The sequence below is a fragment of the Trifolium pratense genome, linkage group LG7 (assembly GCF_020283565.1).
Source record: "Trifolium pratense cultivar HEN17-A07 linkage group LG7, ARS_RC_1.1, whole genome shotgun sequence".
In the NCBI taxonomy this organism is placed as follows: domain Eukaryota; kingdom Viridiplantae; phylum Streptophyta; class Magnoliopsida; order Fabales; family Fabaceae; genus Trifolium; species Trifolium pratense.
This window is the reverse complement of record NC_060065.1, coordinates 13,208,331-13,233,286: the sequence shown is the minus strand read 5'-3', so window position 1 is coordinate 13,233,286 and position 24,956 is coordinate 13,208,331. Positions and strand designations below refer to the sequence as shown.

The window sequence follows — 24,956 nt, the reverse complement described above, 5'->3', positions numbered from 1 at the left end:
TTTTTTTTTTTTTTTTGAAAACTTGGTATCCGACTCTAAGACACACTAAACCAAGAAGATAATTATAATCATACTGCATTTTATTCATTTTCAGGTCCAATACCCGAGGACATTCACTATCTTGATCAACTTGAGATTCTCAATTTGAAAAAAAACGACCTTAGTGGATCTATTCCATCCAAACTCCTCAACATGTCATCACTGACATTCTTGCAGCTTGAAGAAAATCACCTCTCAGGCATAATTCCATCAAATATGGGATATAGCCTTCCTAACTTGCAAGTGCTACACTTGAATGACAACAGTTTTGTTGGAAATATTCCAAAAACAATATTCAATTCTTCTAAGCTCATTGAATTTCAATTAAATAACAATGCATTCAATGGAACTCTGCCCAATAATGCTTTTGGAAATTTAAGGTTCCTCGAAGCAATTCTCATACTTAACAACAATTTGACAATAGATGATTCTCTTCAATTTTTTACTTCCTTGTCAAATTGTAGATATTTAAAATATCTAGAACTATCATTGAATCCTATACTTTCCAGTCTTCCTAAATCTATTGGAAACTTAACTTGCAACCAATTTGGGGCAGATTCATGTGGAATTGTTGGTAATATTCCCTTAGAAGTTGGTAACATGAGCAACTTGCTATATTTATCACTAAACGGGAATAATAATATAAATGGACCAATACCTGCTACATTCAAAGGGTTACAAAAACTTCAGGTATTAAATCTTGCAAACAATGGACTAGAAGGATCATTTATTGAGGAGATTTGTAAAATTGAAAGTTTGGGTGAGTTGTATCTACAAAATAATAAGCTTTCTGGAATTTTACCAATGTGTTTGGGGAATATGACCTCTCTTATAAAGATACACATAGGGTCTAACAGTTTGAACTCTCGATTACCTTCCTCTCTTTGGAGTCTTAAAGATATATTAGAAGTAAATTTGTCATCTAATGCATTCATTGGTAATCTTCCACCTGAGATTGGGAATTTGAGAGCAATTATACTATTAGATCTATCCAGAAATCATATTTCAGGCAACATTCCTGCAACCATCGGTTCTGTAATAACTTTGCAGAATCTCTCCTTAGCGCATAACAAACTGATGGGATCAATTGCCACATCATTTGGTGAAATGGTAAGCTTGATATCCTTGGACTTGTCCCAAAATATGCTAACAGGTGTTATTCCAAAATCCTTACAATCACTTTTGTATCTTCAAAACATCAACTTGTCATATAATAGATTACAAGGAGAGATTCCTGATGGTGGACCATTCAAAAAGTTCACAGCTCAGTCATTTAAGCATAATGAAGCACTGTGTGGAAATCCTCGCCTCCAAGTACCTCGGTGTGGTAAACAAGTTAAGAAAAGGTCAATTTCAAAGAAGTTATTACTCAAATTCCTAATTCCTATACTTGTGTCGACCTTTTTGCTTGTTGCATGCATTATACTTGTAAAACATAATAAAAGGAAAAAAGTTGAAAATACTCCTGAAAGGGGTTTATCAACTTTAGGAGCTCCAAGAAGAATATCCTATTATGAACTTGTGCAAGCAACTAATGGATTCAATGAGAGTAACTTACTTGGAAATGGGGGATTTGGCTCTGTGTATCAGGGAAAGCTTCCTGATGGTGAGATGATCGCAGTTAAAGTAATTGATTTGCAGTCAGAGGCAAAATCAAGGAGCTTTGATGCAGAATGCAATGCAATGAAAGAACTACGACATCGAAATCTGGTTAAGATTATCAGTAGTTGTTCAAATCTTGATTTCAAAGCACTGGTGATGGAGTTCATGTTGAATGGAAGTGTGGACAAATGGTTATATTCATATAACTATTGTTTAAATTTCTTACAAAGGTTAAACATAATGATAGATGTTGCATCTGCATTAGAATATCTCCATCATGTTTGTCAAAAAAAAAAAATATCTCCATCATGGTTCTTCAGTTCCAGTGGTTCATTGTGATCTAAAGCCCTCTAATGTGTTGCTGGATGAAAATATGGTTGCACATGTTAGTGATTTTGGTATTGCAAAACTCATGGATGAAGGACAATCTAAAACACATACTCAGACTTTGGCTACTATTGGATACCTTGCACCAGGTTATTTCTTCTCTATGTTTTGAGTCATAAACAATCTATTTTCTATCTAGTAACAAGTTGACAATTATTAAATTGGTTGTTTAAATTTAGACATTTTTATTATATTTAAGAATATTTGATAACTAGTAGTGTATATATATTAAAATGCAGAGTATGGATCTAGAGGAATTGTTTCTGTCAAAGGAGATGTATACAGCTATGGAATTATGCTAATGGAAATCTTCACAGGAAAAAAACCAACAGATGATATGTTTGTTGCAGAGCTAAGTTTGAAAACATGGATCTGTGAATCATTGCCTAATTCAATTATGGATGTCTTGGATTCTAATTTAGTCCAACAAAATGGGGAACAAATCATTGACATATTGACTTACATGTCATCTATTTTTGGTTTAGCCCTGAACTGCTGTGAAGATTCACCCGAAGCAAGAATTATTATGGCAGATGTTACTGCGTTGCTAATCAAAATCAAGACTTCGGTTCTTGGTGCAAATAGGGCCTAGCTATTTTCATCTGTTCAAGTCGGGTTTTAACTCGTTGGAATGTTTTTAATATTGCTTTTGGATTGATGTCTTGCTAGTTTTTCCTTTCAATTTTCTTAATTGTTGTATGAAATTGAAGTACATTATTTTTTCTCAATAAATTTCCTTTTGCTTTTAGAAGAATCAACTAGTGAATGAGGATCACCATTTATGCAGTATCCCATGTCAATATATTTCCTAAAAACATTGAAGTTTGGATTTTGAAATTTTATGGTAAATTTGTGCTTCTTCTTTTGACTCTTTTTTATTGAATTGTGTTGAAGAAACACAATCATTGTTTCTTCTGAATTTTATACTCCCTCTGAAGGTAGAGGACAAGGCTAACGTAATGGCAGTAAAGTTTGTATGTATTGCGGGAAATTTGTTCACACTGTTGAAACTTGTTACAAGAAGCATTGAAGATTGTAAAAGTGATTGGTTCTCTATGTTTTGCCTCTAGAAATCATGGTCTTACTTCAGCTTAACGTGACTTTCTTTCACACATATGACTTGAATAATTGTTGAAGTTTGAATGGTTTTTCCGCAGAGGCAAATAATGTCTTTTATCTCAGTTTCTATTAATGTTAGCTTAGCTAGACTTGTATGTTGAGTGTTAGTGAACATGATGATTTGGCTAATTCCATGGTACATTATGTCAAAGATAGTTAGAGTTTGTTGGTGTTAGTTAATTAGTTAGAAATTAGTTATAGTTGGTTACTCAATTAGTTAGTTAATTGAGTCCTATAAATAGAACACTAATGTACATATTTTTACTATCTTTTTTAATCAATCAAATATGATCTATGAACTTTTACCTCATGAGCATGACTATGCTCTCTTCCTATCTATGGCACCATGATCCTATGATTCTTGACACGTTACATAAGCTTTGATTGTAACTTGATCTAGTGAGAGAAATACTGAAGGAATGCAATACTGCAATAATGTAATAACCAAGTAGAAAAAACTTTACCTAGCAATAAAAAAAGATTATTACAGTTTTGCTAGAATAATGCATATATTATTTAATTAAGTAGATTTGCCTAGTAAGAAGGAATTTGGTCTAGTTAAACTCCTTATGACTATGAGGATCAAATAAATCATCATACTTAATTTAAAGCGTGAGAGAATAAATAGATCACCAGAACATTAATTAGGAACTCCTTATGACTATGCATCAACCATGGTCGACGTTTTATTATTTTAATATCAAATCCATTAGTTACTTGAAAAAACTACAACATCGACCCGTGCGGTGCACGGGTCTGATTAGCTATATAAGATATATAATGATTAAATAAGATATGATAATTCCAATAATATAAGGTACATGAAAAAAGTTGAGTAACATTAAACGATAGTTCAACAATAATTTTGGATAAATATTCATACAAAGAAAATTATGTTATATTACGGAAGACTTTCTTATAGACCACATTCGAAGTCTTAGTCGTATCTTCACCATCTTCATCGATGATCAATATTTTTAATCCTTTTCTAGAAGTAACTCTTGAAATTGCAACATACAACTGACCATGTGAAAACACTGGCGACGGAAGATATATCCCAACATGCTTTAAAGATTGTCTTTGACTCTTGTTAATAGTCATCGCAAAAGAAATCATTATAGGAAATTGTCTCCGTTGAAATTTAAAAGGAATTCTCACGTGAGATGGTGTAAGAGAAAATCCAGGTATGAAAACCTGATCACCAATATTACTTCCTGAAATTATTTTTCCTTCAAGAGCACGTTTTCCCAATCTCGTAATAATAAGTCTTGTTCCGTTGCATAATCCTAATTTTTTATTCAAATTCCTCAATAGCATAACTGGAACTCCAACTTTAAGTCTCAACTTGTGATTTGGAAGTTCCGACGTAGAAATCGTGTTCAAAAATTCGGGAGTATGAACATCATTCACTGTTTGACCGTCTACATTTTGTGTGAGTGGGGTATCATAACTCAAATATGTTTTTTCTTCACCAGGAATTAAATCCAACATATAATCATTTATTGTGTCGACTATTGAATTTTTAGGAGCTAGTATAGCTCTATTTTGGAAATACGTTATATCGTTCATGTTTTGTAAAAGTTGGGCATAGGTGCTTTCAACGATAGAAGCAAGAGGATCACCTGAATTTGGAATCAATAAATCTGATGGAATGTCAAGTTCTAAATCATCGTCGTTGTCATCTCCAATTTCTCCATTGCCAACACTCAAAACCCATTCAGAAAACAATATTCTTTGTTCAACGTCTGCACTCGAAGCACCACCGAGAAGCCTCATGTTTTTACTCAATGTTAAAACTTCACAAAAAATCCAAAGAACCGAAGAATTAATAGTAGCATGAACAACTTCTGGCCTTGTACCTTTGGATATTACTGGTAGAATTTGTCTAAAATCTCCGCCAAAAACAACAACTTTTCCACCGAAGGGAATGTGTTTATTTTTTCATCAACAGACTTGAGAATATCTTCTAAAGTTCGATCAACAGCTTCGAAACAATGTTTGTGCATCATTGGTGCTTCATCCCATATAATGAGCTTTGCTTTTTGTATTAATAGCACCAAAGGGCTTTTAGGAACTATGGTACATGTTGAAAACTCCTCTACATTTAGAGGAATACAAAACCTTGAATGTGTTGTTCTACCGCCAGGTATAAGCAATGCAGCGATCCCACTTGAGGCAACTGTTAAAACTATCTCACCTTTTTGAGTGTAATGCGGCTGACATGACCCTCCAGATAAATGTCTTCCCTGTACTGCCATAACCATAAAGAAAAAACACTTCAGGTTTGTTTTCGTTAACTCTTGTCATGATTGTGTCATATACTTTATGTTGCTCTGAAGTCATAGTTGACATCAATCTAACATGTTCCTCAGCTAATGATTGTCTATTATAATTCAATTCGTCGTGTATTAAACTATTTTGTATATCAGGAACTAATGATGTGTCTGCTCTAGACATTGAAGGATAATCTTTTAAACTCTTCCAACAACTACGTAACATAATCTTAATATCTGCTAGTGCATATTGTATCAATTGATCATCGGTTAATAATAAATCTGCAATGTTAAAATCAAAATAATGAATGTGATTAGTGACATGACTATGGTTGTGTTTGGTTGTATTGCAAAAAAAATTGATTTAGTAGAATTAGGTTTGATAAATTTGATTTTGGTTAAAAGTGAGTTAAACAGAATTGATTTATGTTTGGATACATTAACGTAAAAATAAAGGGTATTTATAAAAAAATATCAATGTTATGAATATTATTAGTGGATGTCCTGGCCCATGTAATTGGCCCAATATGTTTACCTATATATAGATACTATGTATCACTATATTGTAACCCTAATCCTAATGATGAATAACATACACTATTCTTTCTCTCTTCTTCTCTCCTCTATACTTATATATTATTACTATTACTTATATTTTATAACACGTTATCAGCACGAATGGTCTCACCAACTAAGATATGTAATCCTTCTTAATCAATTTTTAATTTTTGTATCGATGATTATAGGCTATACTGTTATAGTAATTCCATCCATTGGAATCAGTGCCTTATAGATACATTTACTCACTATTGTGTGAATTCATTCGTAATAAAGAATCGCTCCTATTTGAGATGGCAAAAGTTTCCATTATTTTATCCAAAACTCTATCGTATTATAATGAGCTACTAAAGCATGGAGAGAGAGAGATAACAGTTTGTTTGTATCGAGAGTTTACTCTTACTCAGGTATTCCTAGTATCAATAATATCTCTAATAATTTTTAATCTTTGAATTGAATAGAGCATGTCTCGTATATGATTAATCATTAGATTAATTCAAACTTGTTTGTTTGTTTATTATGTTTGGCTTATGAATGATACCGTACAGTATATATGAATGATGTTTATTTTATTTTGTTTATTATATGATTATGAATCGTTTGAACCTTGTATACTTATAAAGATCAAATAATAATAATTAAAATCAAATAAATAAATAAGCATCATTCCTTTATGTATTCAATTGATTCAATGTTGTTTACGCTTCGTGATATCCGACATTTGTATGGTGAAGCATAACACTTTGATCATTAATATTACATAAAATGTTGATCAATTATTTATTTATTTATAATATGTATCTTGGATGTTTGATATTGTTTGAGTTTCGTGACCGACAATAGTCTGGTGAAGCATCATTATGCTTCGTGACCGACACCTGTATGGTGAAACATCGACACTTTGATCATCCAAAAGAAAAACTAATTGATTTTGTTACAATTTTATTATTATTGTGTATTCTAATTCAATGTTATTAAGATTCTTCATAAATATTTTAAAGGTACGTAATTCTTAATCGATATAATTTAGAACCCTAATTTTATCGTCAATCTAAATCTGTTTTCTTTGAACAAATAAACGGAGCCGAAAAAGTTTTCGAATTTGGTAATAACATCATGTAGAAATTTGATGGGATTATTATATCTGATTTATTTACTTTTGTATTATCGATTTAAGTCGTTTACTTGTTATTATCATGTTCTCTCGGCTAATTTCATGTGGGTTCTGCTTCAATTCAATTAACAAACTTAATACCTAATTTGTATAGTAAAATCATTGCTGAGAAAGTTTCAATCGGTTTGTTTTGACTTCCAGCAACCTTTTATTTGGTTTATTTCAACTGTGTTGTTTATTTGAAGAAAAGAAAAAAAAAGGCAATATATATGTCTGGACATGCTCACAGAGAAGGAATATACAATTTCCTTTAATTGTTTCATTTTTGTAATTTATTTAGTCTATATATGTCAAAAGAAATATTTTTATGCATCCACGAAGGATTGCAAAAGAGATTGTTATTCTATCATAAATACATAGTTCCTGAAGAACTTATCAGTTTAATTTTACTCTCTATGAATTCCAGAAGAATTCAATTATATAGTTCATGAAAAACTAATAAATTAAATCTATGAATTCCTGAAGAATTCAACAAAATTAGTTCATGAAGAACTTCAAATTTAATCCATGAATTTATGAAGAATTCAATAATCTTAGTTCTTGAAAAGTTAAAAATATAATCTATGAATTCTCGAAGAATTCAATACTCTTAGTTCCTGAAGAACTTAGAAAACTAAATTTTTTATCCATTCTGAATTCCAGAAGAATTCAATGGTCTATAGTTCCTGAAGAACTTACAAAATCTCAATTTTATTATGAATTCTAGAAGAATTCAAGAACTTATAAATTTAATTATGAATTCCTGCAGAATTCACTAATCTAGTTCCTGAAGAACTTATGAAGTGTCACCATATTATGAATTCATGAAGAATTTCAATAATCATGCATCCCCGATGGATTGCACATAAATATGATTTTATTTATTATATAGTTCTTGAAGAACTAATAAAATAAATTCTTTTTCTCTTCAATGAATTCAATATTTCTATATCCTTGAAGGATTGTAAATTGATAATGATTTATTATCTAGTTCTTGAAGAACTCAATGGTTGATGATAATCTTTTGTATTATTTATTCTATATGAATTCTAGAATAATTCAATAGTCTACGCATTCCTGAAGGATTGCACACAAATTATTGTAAACCAGAAGTTTACAAGTCATATTAAATTTATCTTTGGCAAGACCGGTTGGATCATCCCGGATTTTTATGATGCGAAAAAAAAATATAGATATATATTGAAGGGCCTGAAGTTCCTTCATTCTAATAATTTTTTATGTGTTACTAGCTCCCAAAAGAAATTGATAATTTGAGAATATGGATCATTTAGACACTTTGTGACTTGAATTGATGCATCAACTAAATTAGTCACATGCATATTTACTCACAACTAGAAGTTTGTGAGATTATTTTCTCAAATAGTTTTGCTAAGATCTCATTTTCTAAATTCTTAGAAAATATTTGATAAGTATCGTATGTCAGTTGAAATTGATATCAAATAAAATATGGTCATACAAGAAAAAAAAATGGACTTGAAGATCCATTCTTTAGACGTCTAAAGTTAATTACATAACTGATACTTATGAGATCATAACTTCTAATTTATATTTTGGGAACATTCAAACATGTATATTGAGATACTAATTCGCATCAAGCCAACTAGTTATTATAAAGTTCTCCCCTAATTTACAATTTGAACTTTGTTTATAAACATGATTCCCATATAAGCATTTTTGGATGTGTTGTGTATGTGCAATTGCTCCAATAGAATGCATTTAAACGGTTCTTAAAGAATATTGGGAAAATGTATTTGATATGAATCTCCATCTATTATAAATCACCTTGAGCCAAAAAATTGGAGAATTATTTACAGCCATGTAGGCTGATTTTCAAGTGATGAATTAATTTTCCTAATATTAGGGGGAGAATAAGCAGCTGAAAAATATGAACCAGAAGTTCAAATGAATCACTTGAAATAAATTAATATTATTATCTCACATTGATCCTCGTATAAAATAGTTTGAACAAGAAGTTCAAAAGATAAATCATTTGCAAAGTTTATGAAATCAACTATCAGCTGCTAATGCTCTGATCAAAATGGATGTCCCTGATGGACAGTCTTATATTGCAAATGAATTTTAACCACCCTGAAGCGTGGTAGATCAATCGGTTCCAATGAAAAAAAAATCCTCAAATAAGAAAATGAGCTAAAAAGAAAGATGACCCAAGTGAGGATATGAAACTGTCAAAAGAGTATTTGACATAATTGAGTTATAAGTTCCAGAAGAACTTCTCAGGTACCTGAAATTTATGATAATAAAGAGATCTCGACGAATTATGTCATGAATGAAAATTATGTCACGAATGGAATATGATGGAACCGAAAGGAAGTCAACGTTGACGATATTTTATATATAATATGGCGCTATTTGTGAAAGGAGTTAATGAGGATCATGAAATAAATTCTATTGAGAATTATAGACAATGATTGTCTAAATGAAAACGCAATTGCTATGTAATTAAAGTCACTTTGCAAAGTGAAGATTTTTGGACCAGCAGTCCATACACCTGAAGATGTAAAACATGATGAGATACAAATTAATTTTCTTGTGAATAGAAAATGTTGCAATACAAACATTAAAAGCTTGATTTTTTTATTCAAGCATATTGGTAAAAGTTTGCTATTGATTGTGAAGAGAAATATTCACCTGAACTGAAATCAAAATTCTTCTCTTACTTTGATTAAGGTTGTTAACACATGGAAGATTCAATTTATTTGAAAAATGTGTTACGCTATGTTTATATGTCACTTGTTAGCGTGGATTATATAAAACTCCATGAAGAATTTAATTTCCACGAGACATACATTTCAAACTATCGAAGAGATGACTTAATGAAATGAATAAGTCACTTTGAAAATGAATTTGTTATTTGATGACATAAACTCCTGAAGAGTTCTTGAAATCTATTGATTAAAGAAAAGTTTGAAATGAAATATATTTGATATTAACAAATATAATTTATTGTCACTTGAAGTGAACAAAGATCATTTCATGTCTCAAGAAAATGACCACTTACTTGAATTGGTCTTGAAGTACCATATTTTAGTTTAATTGAGAATACTATTGCATTTTGCTAATTATGTAAGTGATGGTATCAATAAACTCAAAGATATTGGAACAAAGTCAAGTATATAATTTGCATGATAGAGATATAACAATATCATCGAATTATGTGGAAGTTTTAGCACTACATCAAGGAAGTTCAGAATTTTGTCTTGTTGAGGTTTGTGATTCTACACATACAAGAAACTTGAAGAAGATAATATTGCATCAATGACTAATTCATAGAAGAATATACAAGAGGAGAAGAATCAGATCTTTCTACAAAGTCATTGTCAAAGCTTTTGATCAACTATATAGAAGATTAATCGGCCTCCTTCGTCTCCAATATAATTGTCTTCATGAGGGGGAGATATAATTGTGTTCTGCACTCTTTTTTCCTTAACCATGGTTTTATCCCATTGGGTTTTTCTGGTAAGGTTTTTAATGAGGCAGTTCAAACACAAAGGATGTTGTACTCTTTTTCCTTCACTAGAATTTTTTTCCCACCGGGTTTTTTCTAGTAAAGGTTTTAATGAGGCATATCCTCGATGGACATCCAAGGGGGAGTGTTATGAATATTATTAGTGGATGTCCTGGCCCATGTAATTGGCCCAATATGTTTACCTATATATAGATACTATGTATCACTATATTGTAACCCTAATCCTAATGATGAATAACATACACTATTCTTTCTCTCTTCTTCTCTCCTCTATACTTATATATTATTACTATTACTTATATTTTATAACAATCAATTCTTTTTCTTTTTTTTTTTTGACAAAATTCTTTCTCCAATTTTAAAAAACTACAATTTAATAAACTGCATAATAAATAATTTAAAAAGTGATATAAGCAAGGTTACATGAGACATTGAAATGTGAAAGATGCTTTTTTTTTAATAGATTTCAATATTGTTGAAGGTGTTATAGTATGAGAATATATATATAACTTTCCAAATCACACGTGATAATAACTTTCCAAATCTCACATGATAATTATTCTCTAAATTTATGATCCGGTAGAAAAAAAAAATCATTGATCAGGAAAGACATAAAAATATTTCGTGATGAATAATATAGTCAACAATAATTTTGATATGATATACTTTTAAAATTGATGGTGTTTATCAATTATTGCACATAATTTTAATCACAATTGGTATACTTTCCATAGTGGTTAGAAATATTGCTTTGCACTGAAGGGTTGCAGGTTCGAATCCTAGTCAAGACAAAATTATATTATTTTTTAATAAAAATTGCAAGATAAAATGGAGGGAAATTAAATTAGGGTTTAGAATTTGCTTGTATATACAAGCTTATAATATAAAAGATTGTGTCTCCGTCATGCCCAGTTTTTGCTGCACTCAGATTTCTTGATGGGTGAATGAGTATAGTTAAAACATATCTTTTGGAGATAATTAAAACATGACTTTGAATCAATGTCTGACTATATATAAAGCTCAACCCATGGTTCAGGTTTATCCCTCAAAATCTCATTTGCCATGAAACTTCCAGTTAGAAAGGTATACGGGACGGACTCTTTGGATCTGTCCTTTTTCTTTGACTGACTTCTAAATTTGTTTTGTTCAGTTTGACCGATCGACTTCATTAACAATGACGGTCTAGCATTTTTTAACACAAAAAAAAATCATTCAAGATTTTTAAACCACTTTATAAAGAAGGGATTTAATATAATATTGAGTAATCATGTATTTGTGTGTAGAACAATACAAAGGCTTATGCTAATATACTTACAAGCAAATATGAAACGTAACTATACAAATGAAAAATAGTTAAAGACAATTAATTACAATGATTTTTATTGAATGAAAATATATCCTATTAATAACAAATTATTACATCTTTATTTGCTTGTTGACTCATGTACAGCTGTTTGTGATAACACTCCCCCTCAAGATGGGAGGTGTAAGTTGGATAAACTCATCTTGCTCTTTAAATGAATGAATTGATCTTTGCCTAATGACTTGGTAAGTAAATCAACAATTTGGTTTGCAGAACGAACTTTCACGGTAGTAATGAGACCCGAAGAAATTTTTTCACGAACAACATGGCAATCGATTTCTATGTGTTTTGTTCGTTCATGATATACCGGATTTGAGGCAATATGAGAGCAGACTGGTTGTCACAAAACAACGGTATTGATGTAGAAGGGGATATACCAATATCTTTCAAAAGATAGGAGAGCCAAGTAATTTCACAAGTTGCATTGGTCATTGCTCTATATTCTGCTTCAGCAGAGGAACGAGAAACCACGCTTTGTTTCTTTGTCTTCCAAGATATAATGCTAGAACCCAAAAAAAATGCAATATCCGGTAGTAGAGCGAGTGGTAGGGCAACTAGCCCAATCAGAATCACAATAAGCTTGAAGAGAGAGGTTTGATTCAGAAGAAAAGAATAGACCTTGCCCAGGAGTGGACTTGAGATAGCGAATAAGGCGAGTAGCAGCATTCATGTGTGGTTGACGAGGAGCATGCGTGAATTGACTCAAAACATTGACGGGGTAGGTGATATCAGGTCGCGTTACTGTGAGATAAATAAGACGACCCACAAGGCGACGATAAGGTGCAGGATCATTTAAAATTGTACCTTCAGATGGAGATAATTTTAGATTTTGTTCCATGGGAAAGTCTGCAGGTTTGGTAGCGGTAAGACCACAATCAGATATGATATCAAGAGCATATTGTCGTTGTGATAAAAAAAGGCCCTTTTTTGATCTGGCAACTTCAATACCCAAAAAATATTTCAAACGACCCAAGTCTTTAATTTTGAAGTGGCTGTGTAAAAGATTCTTTACCGAGCTCATAAGATGGAGGTCTGAACCTGTTAGAACAATATCATCGACATAAAGGAGCAAAAATGCAGAACCAGAATCGTGATGTAGACAAAAAAGTGAGGGGTCAGCTGTACTATGTGTGAAACCAAATTCAATAAGAACTTCGGAAAATTTGGAATACCAGTTTCGTGATGCCTGCTTAAGACCATATAAAGACTTATGCAACTTACATACGAGAGGCTCCCCCTGACGTCTAAAACCTGGTGGTAGTTGCATGTACACATCTTCATGTAAATCACCATGCAAGAATGCATTGTTAACATCAAGTTGATGAAGAGGCCAATTTTTTCCAGCAGCAACAGAGAGAAGAACTCGAACTGTTACAAGTTTGGCAACAGGAGCAAAAGTATCAAAATAGTCAATCCCTTCAACTTGAGTATATCCTTTAGCAACTAATCGTGCTTTATATCGTTCAATGCTTCCATCGGATTTGCGTTTAATTTTGAAAACCCAACGACAACCAATCGGTTTCTTCCCAGGTGGTGGAGAAAATAAAGACCATGTTCTGTTTTCACACAAGGCATCAATCTCAGATTGCATTGCGTTGCGCCACTCCGGAAAATTCTTAGCCTCAGTGTATGATTTAGGTTCAGACTCATTAGTAATTGAAGAAAGAAAAGAACGATAAGAAGGAGAAAAGTTATGAGAAGATAAAAAATTACAAAGAGGATAAGGATTACCAGAATTCGAATTTGAAGAAGATGCCTGTGATGAGGGGAGGGAGCAAACATAGTCATTGAGATAGCTGGCTGGTCTCCATGGTCGGGTGGAGCGGTTGGTAGTAGTTGAGGGAGGTTCATTTAGAGTAAGTGGATTAGTTTGTGGTACGATTTGTGTAGTGGGAGCGGGGGGCTCATCATTTGGTGAGGGGGACTGTGGCGGTTCATCCGGGGGAAAAGGATATAAAAAGGAAGATGATTGTTCAGTGGGTGGCAGTGGCAAGACTAAGGCAGGTTGTTTAGCATTAAGCATCTTATAAGGGAAAATATGTTCATGGAAAATAACATCTCTCGTTACATATGTTTTTTTTGAAACTAAATCAAGTATTTTGTAACCTTTTTGACCATGGGGATAACCTAAGAAAATTCCTGGAGAAGCACGATTATCAAATTTGTTGGAGATTTGTGTGTTGCGACCATATACTAAACAACCAAAAATCCGAATATGAGAAAAATTCGGTTTTTTTTTTAAATAATATTTCATGAGGTGTTTGACCTTTGAAAACTTTTGTAGGTAAACGATTAATTAAGTAAGTAGCCGTTAATACAAAATCACCCCAAAAGTTTAAAGGTAAATTGGATTGAAAATGCAAGGCACGTGCAACATTTAGTAAATGTCTATGTTTACGCTCGACAACACCATTTTGTTGTGGAGTATAAGCACAACTTGATTGTTGTAATACTCCCAAATCTTTGAAAAAATTATTAGTGTGAGAGTTGAAAAATTCACGCGCATTGTCAGATTGAACTTTTTGAATATGTGTTTGAAATTGTTTCTCAACCATTTTGAAAAAACGAGGAATAAGTGTGTTGACTTCACTTTTGTGATTCATGAGAAAAACCTAAGTGCTTCTAGAAAAATCATCAACAACCGTGAGAAAAAATTTTGCGCCAGAAGAATGAGCATTATTATAGGGTCCCCAAACATCAAAATGTACTAATTCAAAACATTTAACCGTAGTAATACTACTTTTTGAAAATTGTAAACGAGTCTGTTTTGCTAAAGGACAAACAGTACATGAACATTTATTTGAAAACTTAATGCTAGAATTAATATTACTTAAATGGGAGGATAGGGTGGGGGATGGATGTCCTAAGCGCCAATGCCACAAATCAAAATGAGAGCCAAATGAAACAGCGGATGAAAATGTTGTAGGAGAATGATCCATGAGATAAAGGCCTCCATGTTGCTCACCCATCACAGAAATCTTCTTCGTCATCTGGTCTTGTAATAAACATGAAGTGGGAGTAAAAATGACACGAGAGTTAGTATCACGAGACAATTTACTAATGGATAAAAGATTAAATTTAAATGATGGAACATGGAGAACATGGGGAATTAAAAGGCCAGATTTCAAATAAATAGAACCAATATGATGTACGGGAACAAGCTTGTCATCAGGTAATTTAACAAAGGACGAGACTTTGATATATGAATGGAAAAAAAAAATATCAGATACCATATGATGAGTTGCGCCAGAATCTAAAATCCAAAGAGAATAAGATGGTTTAAAAGACGCAAAACAATGAAAAGAGGTACCTGCAAAATTTGCTAGAGGCTGATCATTACCAGTGATCTTAAGAAGAGAAAGTAATTGGTTGATCTGAGTCTGAGATAAATGAACCGGAGGCTGAGATTCCGAAGGTGAAGCAACAGCAGCAACTGTGGGATGATTGCGTGAAACAGCAGATCTTGAGCCTCGACCACCACGGGAGGAAGTCCCACGACGATTTTTGTTTGGTCCAAGATTATGTTTCCACCAAGATGGGTACCCAATTTTTTCATAGCAGCGACTGTCGGAATGTCCTTCTATATCACAATGGGAACAATAATAAGACTAATTCTAAAATGGACCAGCCTAGCAAATGGTCCATGATGGTCCATGATGAAAAAAGCCTAATTTACCTTTAGATTAATCTACAACACATAATAATGTCATGCACCATCAGCACATTATCTTTCTTTCATTTCATCTCTCTCTCCATCACTCTCACATTATCCCTCTGATAAACTAATTTTTTTTTAACATATTTTATTTAAAAAAACTGTTAACTTATGTAACGTGTATTCAGGGGCGGATCTATTCAACACTGAGGGTGTGCATATGACCACCCTGCACTTTTCAAATTTACACCTACTATTCTATATTATTGTTACTTTGCACACCCTGAATACTTCCATTTGCACCACTTGTCCAAAACATTTTCTCTCGTGTCATTAAATAAATAGTAATGCGCCTTGCCTTTTTGCTGGGCTTTAAATTAAAATCCACTAATCCACTTAAGATAAAAACGCAGTCTAAAAAAAATAGAACTCTTAACTTGAGTTATGATCCCGTTTGGATTAGCTTATTTTTGAGTTTATGCAATATAAATTACTTTCATGCTATTTTATAAATTCACACTAGTGAAAATTGTATTTTTATAAGTTATTCTATCATAAACTACCTTGACAAACTTATAATAATACATTAAAATTACATAAGCTATTTGCATAAGCTCAAAAATAAATTAATCCAAACGGACCCTTAATGGTAAGATAAAACTCTAGAGCCGCTTAGTCAAGCTTGAAAATGCATACATCGTACTTTTTTATAGTAGTTATTATTATATTTTTTCTTTTGTCTATGGATATTATCACTATGATTAATAATATTGATAATATCCCTCCTTCAATTTTCAAATGATTATAATTAAAAAATATTTTTTTTATAACAAATATACTTTTAAAATTTTATCAAATTGCTCAAGCAAAGTTTAAAAAAATAACATGCGCAGGCATATTTATGCCTGTAAGTCTTAGTTAAATTAGTAAAAAAATGCCTAAATTGTTATGACAGACGCCATGATCGGGGTTCAAACTCCGTCTACCTCATTTGTGTGTGTGAGTTTACGATTACTTTGTCATTTCTTCTATGTTTCAAAAAAAATTGCACCCCCTAATGCAGGGTCCTGGATCCGCCACTGCGTGTATTTTTTAGTTAAACTAGTTTAAAACACGGGTCCATTGACTTTTATTTGATATCTAAGTTTGTTATTATATTAAGGTAAAAAATTTATTTAGAATTAAATATTTAAAAAATTATTATATAACATTGTTAAAATATAAGTGGAGTTATTTTATTTTTTATTGTAAATTTATTTATTCAATTTTTTATGTTTCAGTGATAAATAATGGTCTCATGTATATTTTTAATAAAAAATTATAGGAGTATATTTTATTAGGAATATTTTGTTTGGCCCAGCTTTTTTTAAGCTTGTGCAATATAAATTAAGTTTTATGATATTTTATAAGTTCACACTAGTGAAAATTGTAATTTTATAAACTATTTTATCATAAACTACATTGACAAACTTATAATAGTAATATATAAAAATTGCATAAGTTGTTTGATACTACTTAACTTTATTATTATCAGTGGTTAGTAATAAACTTGATAATAATATTGTTTATGTTTCTTTTCTTTTTATGATGAAAACTATTGTTTATGTTAATTTTTTTTATAAAGTTCTTTTTATTAATTATTTATATATTCTTATTTTTATGCGGTTTCTTCTTATTTTTCTATAATTTTTTATTGACTAAACTTTCTATAATATTTTTATTGTTTTTTTTTTCATATTTTTTTGCGTATAGATTGTTCTGTTTTGTTTCTATCTATAATTTGTTTTGTTTCTATTTTTAAGCATATCATATTTATTTTGTATTTATCTTAATTTTTTCTATATATTTGTTTTTTTTATTTATCTTATATTCTTTCTATATATTTTTTTAGTGAAATTACAACGAAGTATATAAAACTTGCAACGTGGTTAAAAACAATAAGGATAATTTAGGAACTTTGGTGGTAATCGATTTTAATATATTAGTAATAGATAAAAAGTAAAAAATAATAGAAAGAAGTATAGAAAAAATTAGGCTTCTTGCTTCTTCAAACTCATACAAACCCAGAAAAATTCATAATCTATTACTAATATATTAAAATCGGTTACCACCAAAGTTATTAATTTATCCTTATTACTTTTATAAAAAAGATTATACATGAATCTAAGCATAAATATAAGAACAAAATAAAAACAATAGTCAATACAAAATTTTAGAATGAATATAGAAAAAATAAGATAAAAAAATTATAGAAAGAATATAGAAAAATAAGATGAATAAGCGTAAAAAATAGTAAGAAAACAAAATACATGAATACAAGCCTAAAACATTATAGAAAAAAAAAAAGGGTTTATGCATTACAAATATTGTTTTTTATATCCTTCATTGGTAGCAATGTTTCTTTTTTTATATTAAAAATATTGTTTATGATTCTATTTTCATATTCCTATTTTTATGCGTATTTATCTTATTTTTTCTATAACTTTTTGTACCATTAACTAAACTTTCTATAAGCTTTTTATTGTTCTTGTTTTGTTCATATATTTATACATAGATTCACATATAATTTTTTTATTGTATACATCTTATTATTTCTATAATTTTTTTATTGACTAAACTTTTTTGTTTTTGTTTTGTTTCAGTTTTTATGTATAGAAAATAATAATACAAAATATTTATATATTTGCATCCTTAATATATGTCATTAGATCACATGTTAACATGATTTATTATAGTTCTCATCGAGTATAGTGCTTTTGAATTATAAAATAAAAAATAAAAAACGGAAAATACTAATGAGTGTCCCCGAGTCACTCTTTGAACATCTTAAATAGTACTCGCTTTGTCCCACAATGAGTAACCCATTTTGACTATGTGCACTATATATTTTGCTTTGACCATTTTTTTTACTAATAAATAGCATATAAGAGTTTATTGGATTCGTCTCGATGAATATTTTTAAAATATCAAATTTTTATAATTTTTTACTATTATACGATTAAAAATATTAATCGTCAAAGTTATGCATTGACATGCGTAAAATAGTCAACTGAGTCATTCATTATGGGACGAAGGGAGTACTAGTTTTTGTAAAAAATTTATATAGTAAATGAATGAAGTCAACACAGTAAAAACTGAAATGTTTCACTTTTTAAATTAATAATTTCTTAAAATAGAATGCTTAAAAAGTGTCCCGAAAACACTCGTTAGGAAGAAAAAAAATACTCCTTCCGTACCAAATTATAAGTCGCTTTTGAAAAAAAAAATTGTACCAAATTATAAGTCGCTTTACATTATCAATAAAATATTTAATCAACTTTTTCATATTATAACCTTAACTATTTATTATTCTTTTTTCTTTTAATTCGTAACTTTATTTTTTCCTTATAATAAATGACAATTTTGTAAATCAACTCATAATTTTTTTTTTCATACAACATTAATTACATTTCTTAATACGTCTAAAAGTGTTAAAAATAACTTATATTGTGGTACGGAAGACCGGTGATTCTGGTCTGATGCAGCGTGATGTGTCTCATTGGATAGGGTGTATGTCAGATTAGTGAGGGCCGAAAGAGAGAGAGGAAAAAAGAAGAGTTGAAAGCAATTATTGTGTGAGTGGTGTATCATATGATGTGGTAAACCTTCATCATCCAATGTTAATTAAACATGGTCCATATGGACCATTTGTGCTACAAGTCCATGATAGCATCCGCGACAATAATAAATGGGTTTGTTGTTTCCATCACGAGAAGTGGTGCTATGTTGGGCAGCCATATCAGATTGTTCCAATGTAATGGAACGAGAATCAGACAATGAACGTTGACGCTCTTCTTGTAAAAAAAGGGAGTGCGCTTTGGTCACGGAAGGAAGAGGGTCCATTAGGAGAATTTGACTCCTAACAGATGCAAATGAATCATTCAAGCCCTGTAAAAAATCCATAAGATGTTCAGTAGCATAAATATCATTAAAATTGGGAATGACACCACAAACACAAGTAGGAATTATGCGATGTGAATCAAGTTCATCGCGGTAGGCCTTGAGTTGTGTGTAATAAGCAGCAATTGAACTGGTTCCTTGCGAGAGATTTGAAATGGCACGTCGTATTTCAAATATACGAGGGGCGTTTTTTTGATTAAAACGAGTAAGGAGATCAAGCCATATATCACGTGCACTTTTGATCCAAAGAATAGAGTTTGCAATGGTTGGAATGGTAGAATGAACAAGCCAAGATTGAACCATACTATTGCAACGAACCCAATTAGAAAAATTGGGATTGGTAGGTTCTGGTTTGAGTATGGTGCCATCAATAAATCCAAGTTTATTTTTTGCTTCTAGGGCCATAGTGATTGCACGGCTCCAAGTGGGGTAATTATCACCATCAAGAAGTTGTGTAACTAGTAATTGTCCTGGTTGATCAGATGAGTGAAGAAAATATGGGGAGGCTTGATTTGGAACGTTGTTGGCAGCCATGTGTGATTAAACAATGGAGGATCGGTGGTAGGCTCTGATACCATATAAAGAAGGGATTTAATATAATATTGAGTAATCATATATTTGTGTGTAGAACAATACAAAGGCTTATGCTAATATACTTACAAGCAAATATGAAACGTAACTATACAAATGAAAAATAGTTAAAGACAATTAATTACAATGATTTCTATTGAATGAAAATATATCCTATTAATAACAAATTATTCCATCTTTATTTGCTTGTTGACTCATGTACAGCTGTTTGTGATAACACACTTTATATATATCTTCATTCTTCAGTCCCTTTGCCTCTCATCTCTCATCCACACACATTACAACAAAATGGTTAGTTTAATTTATTATCTGCTCTCTTTCTTTTTTTCCTTTCAATGCATTGTTTCGTGCCTTGCTTAGCTAAAAATAAACAAAACATTACCACAGATGAATTTGCTCTTCTGGCATTCAAATCTCTCATTACTTCAGACAGACCCCTAGCTATCATATGTTGGCTAATAATTGGTCAACTTCATCTTCAGTATGCACTTGTGATGACAGACACAATAGAGTCCACAGTCTGAATCTGCTAAACATGAATCTTGTTATTCTTGAACTCCGCAACAATAGCTTCGGTGGTGAGTCACCTAAAGAGATATGTCGGTTGCACAGATTAAAGTTTCTTGACACAGCTTATAACAAGTTTGTTGAAGAAATTCCTGCAATTTTGGGCAACTTATCACAACTACAATATTTGGAGCTTGGATATAACAATTTCAACGTAGGATTTATCCCTCAATCTATCGGTAAGCTTCGCCGGTTTAAAACTTTACTCGCAAAAAACCTAGCGTCGGATAAGCCGACTCTACGAATTTCAGAAAATACCTGGCCGACTCTTTTACTACTTAGAGTCGGATTGGCCGGCGCTAGAGTTTTTTAAAATAAATGTGAAATCAAGACTGTCTAGCGTGCGACAGACCGACTCTACTACGACGTTAATAGCGTCGGTGTCGGTGACCGACGCTAATTTTGGAGGCTAAATCTGTATTTTCTAGTAGTGACTGACTCTATTCCTTTTTCTTTGACCGACTTGTAATTTTTTTTTTTTGTTCAGTTTAAACTTTAAAAGGATTCTTAATTTCTTATCCTTCTTCCAGATAACAATGACGGACGGTTTAGCATAGTTGAACCACTAGTACTTCCTCAAACATAGTTATTATATTTGTTGGAACAAATACTGGAGCACTAGGCATAAGCCAGTGGTTTGTGCTAGCAGACACACACTTTGTGAAAGAAAGTGATTTGAGAGAGATAAAAGAGAAGAGAGAAAGAGTAAATCTTTATTGATTTAGAAGAATGTTATACAAGAGGTAGTTTATAAGCAATGTCTAACACTACTTATAGGAAACTGAAAAACAAGGAAGTTAACTTGTTAGGTAACCAACTAACTACTAACTAACACAAGTTAAAATTGGAAATCCACTAGGCTATTTTGACACAAAAAAATTTTTGGAAATTACGATTAAGGATAAAAAGTGTAATTTTAACTATTTTGTTTCCATTCATGAAATTGGAAACATTAGCAACTTGCTATACTTTTCTGTATATGGGAATAATATAAATGGACCAATACCTGCTACATTCAAAGGGTTGAAAAATCTTCAGGGATTGGACCTTAGCAACAATGGACTACAAGGATCATTTATTGAGGAGCTTTGTAAAGTTGAGAGGTTGAGTGAGTTGTATCTAGACAATAATAAGCTCTCTGGTGTTTTACCGACGTGTTTGGGAAATATGACTTCTCTTCAAAAGTTATACATAGGATCTAATAGTTTGAACTCTAGCAGCATACCTTCCTCTCTTTGGAGTCTTAAAGATATATTAGAAGTAAATTTGTCCTCTAATGCTTTCATTGGTAATCTTCCACTTGAGATTGGAAACTTGAAAGCAATTGTAATATTAGATCTATCAAGAAATCATATTTCAGGCAACATTCCTGCAACCATCGGTTCTGTAATAACTTTGCAGAATCTCTCCTTAGCACATAACAAACTGATGGGATCAATTCCCGCATCATTGGATCAAATGGTAAGCTTGATATCCTTGGACTTGTCCCAAAATATGCTAACAGGTGTTATTCCAAAATCCTTAGAATCACTTTTGTATCTTCAAAACATCAACTTGTCATATAATAGATTACAAGGAGAGATTCCTGATGGTGGACCATTCAAAAAGTTCACAGCTCAGTCATTTAAGCATAATGAAGCACTGTGTGGAAATCCTCGCCTCCAAGTACCTCGGTGTGGTAAACAAGTTAAGAAAAGGTCAATTTCAAAGAAGTTATTACTCAAATGCCTAATTCCTATACTTGTGTCGACCTTTTTGCTTGTTGCATGCATTATACTTGTAAAACATAATAAAAGGAAAAAGGTTGAAAATACTCCTGAAAGGGGTTTATCAACTTTAGGAGCTCCAAGAAGAATATCCTATTATGAACTTGTGCAAGCAACTAATGGATTCAATGAGAGTAACTTACTTGGAAATGGGGGATTTGGCTCTGTGTATCAGGGGAAGCTTCCTGATGGTGAGATGATCGCAGTTAAAGTAATTGATTTGCAGTCAGAGGCAAAATCAAGGAGCTTTGATGCAGAATGCAATGCAATGAAAGAACTACGACATCGAAATCTGGTTAAGATTATCAGTAGTTGTTCAAATCTTGATTTCAAATCATTGGTGATGGAGTTCATGTCGAATGGAAGTGTGGACAAATGGTTATATTTGTTAGAAATACGGTATGATAATCCTGGATATCTTCGAAGAATCGTGTTCGTTCACTTTCTGAACAAAGTATTTCGACCCTATTCTTGTCTGGGTTCACGAAATCTTTGCGGGGATAATTCTCGAAGAGCAATCTGTTTCTGACAATAGAGAACAGATCAGAATGTAGAGAGGAAGTCTTTTTCGTTCTTTAAAACCGAGGCCAAATGACTCCTTATATAGGAGACCAATAACAGAAAACGAACAGGCACACCTTTTCCAAAAAAAAACGGTCATGTCTGTTGGGAAAGGGTACGACTATTCAAACGGTCATGTCTGTTGAGAAAGGGTACGACTAGTCAAACGAACAGGCACACCTTTTCGAAAACCCCGTTTCAATTATTCGTATTCAATTACACGTTTGGCTTGACGAGCGTGCACTCCGCACTACCCTGACTCGTTTCAAACTTAACGCATAATTGCATTGGCCTATAGTAAATCACATTACTACCAAAATACATTGTTGATACTAAAATCACCAACAAACTCCCCCCGTTTTAGTATAATCCTTGATTTACTTGCAGATATAACGATCAAACAGATGCATAAACGAAAATGTCTTGCGATTGAATTTTCATCTTAGTACAAATACACATTCCAAATACTCGAAAATCGGGGTGTCACAATGATTGAACCCGTCAACCCATTTGAATATCTGAAGATATAGTACACATATGTTTCTTACAATACTCTACTATTCATACTTGACACTTTACAAGCCATGTGTCCTTATCCATTAATAAGCATATAGGAAGCCAAGTCCAAGCTTCTTGAAGCGGCAAAACTTCATGCTCACATAGGTGATCCTTTTTAATCTTGCACCTGCATTTGCAATTTTTCAAAAGAACCATTAAGAAGATATACTTTAACCTAACCATCACTTGCAGGTCTGAGCACATACCTTGGGAAGATAAACACAATTGCTCCAATCTTTAATTATGATCTTTCCACATTGAATTCTGCTTCTAACGTTGTATTAGAAGGGAATTGGGTATACCATAGCTAATAGATTTAAATAGACTTTAATCCCATCCCAATTACCGACTTCTTCACTAAGTCTCTAGCTAACCCCTTCGTCAAGTGGTCAGCTAAGTTTTGTTGCGACCGAACAAACTCAATAGATATCACCTCATTCATGATTAATTCCCTAATCATACTATGTCTAATACCCAAATGTCTAGACTTTCCATTGTATTTTTGACTATATGCTTTAGCCAGTGTGGCACTACTATCACAACGGATAGAAATTGGTGATATCGGTTTAGGCCATATTGGAATCTCATATACCAAGTTCCTTAGCCATTCTGCCTCTTTACCAGCAGCAGCTAATGCTACAAACTCAGATTCCATTGTGGAACTAGTTATACATGTTTGCTTCTTGGAAGCCCATGAGATGGCACCTCCCCCAAGCAAGAACACCCATCCACTTGTAGAGGATGAATCTTCAACATTATTTATCCAACTAGCATCCGAATAACCCTCTAATACCGAAGGAAATCCCATATATGACAATCCATAATTCATAGTACCCTTCAAGTACTTAAATACCTTAGTTATCGCATGCCAATGATGTCTACTAGGATTACTTGTAAATCTGCTCAACTTTCCAACCGCATAAGCAATATCTGGTCTAGTGCTAATCATAGCATACATCAAGGAGCCTATAGCTCTTGAGTATTCGAGTTGATCCACAGGTTTACCTGTATTTGGCATAAGCTTTTCTCCCGGATCCATGGGAGTACTTACTGGAGAACAATTTTCATAATTGAACTTCTTGAGTATTTTCTCAATGTAATGAGATTGTGTAATTACAATCCCCTTATTCTCCCGTTTAATCTTAATACCAAGAATAACGTCCGCTTCTCCCATATCTTTCATGGAGAACTTTGATGACAAGAAATTCTTTGTTTTATCAACTTGATTTTGGTCGGTGCCAAAAATCAACATGTCATCAACATATAGACAAATGAAAACTCCTTTACCGGATGTATCAAATTTGCTATATACACATT

General features: G+C 32.1%; 4 protein-coding genes across 4 annotated transcripts in view; all 4 read left to right on the top strand.

Moving 5' to 3' along the window:
* Positions 1-24,956, top strand: part of LOC123897090 (probable LRR receptor-like serine/threonine-protein kinase At3g47570) — a 61,704-nt gene that overhangs the window by 32,711 nt on the left and 4,037 nt on the right. The window contains exon 3 of the mRNA XM_045947588.1: positions 95-2,117. Coding sequence (XP_045803544.1) covers positions 95-1,980 — 1,886 coding nt within the window. The 3' untranslated portion in view covers positions 1,981-2,117. The remainder of the gene's footprint in view (positions 1-94; positions 2,118-24,956) is intronic.
* Positions 2,015-2,620, top strand: LOC123895879 (receptor-like serine/threonine-protein kinase At1g78530). The gene is made up of 2 exons (XM_045946350.1): positions 2,015-2,117; positions 2,268-2,620. Exons 1-2 carry the CDS (start codon positions 2,015-2,017, stop codon positions 2,618-2,620), a joined length of 456 nt encoding a protein of 151 aa, XP_045802306.1.
* LOC123897093 (receptor-like protein 37) lies at positions 20,636-21,618 on the top strand. The gene is made up of 2 exons (XM_045947591.1): positions 20,636-20,933; positions 21,285-21,618. The coding sequence occupies exons 1-2, from the start codon at positions 20,636-20,638 to the stop codon at positions 21,338-21,340; spliced, it is 354 nt and encodes a 117-aa protein (XP_045803547.1). The 3' UTR covers positions 21,341-21,618.
* Positions 21,512-23,049, top strand: LOC123895878 (receptor kinase-like protein Xa21). The gene is made up of 2 exons (XM_045946348.1): positions 21,512-21,563; positions 21,614-23,049. Exons 1-2 carry the CDS (start codon positions 21,512-21,514, stop codon positions 23,047-23,049), a joined length of 1,488 nt encoding a protein of 495 aa, XP_045802304.1.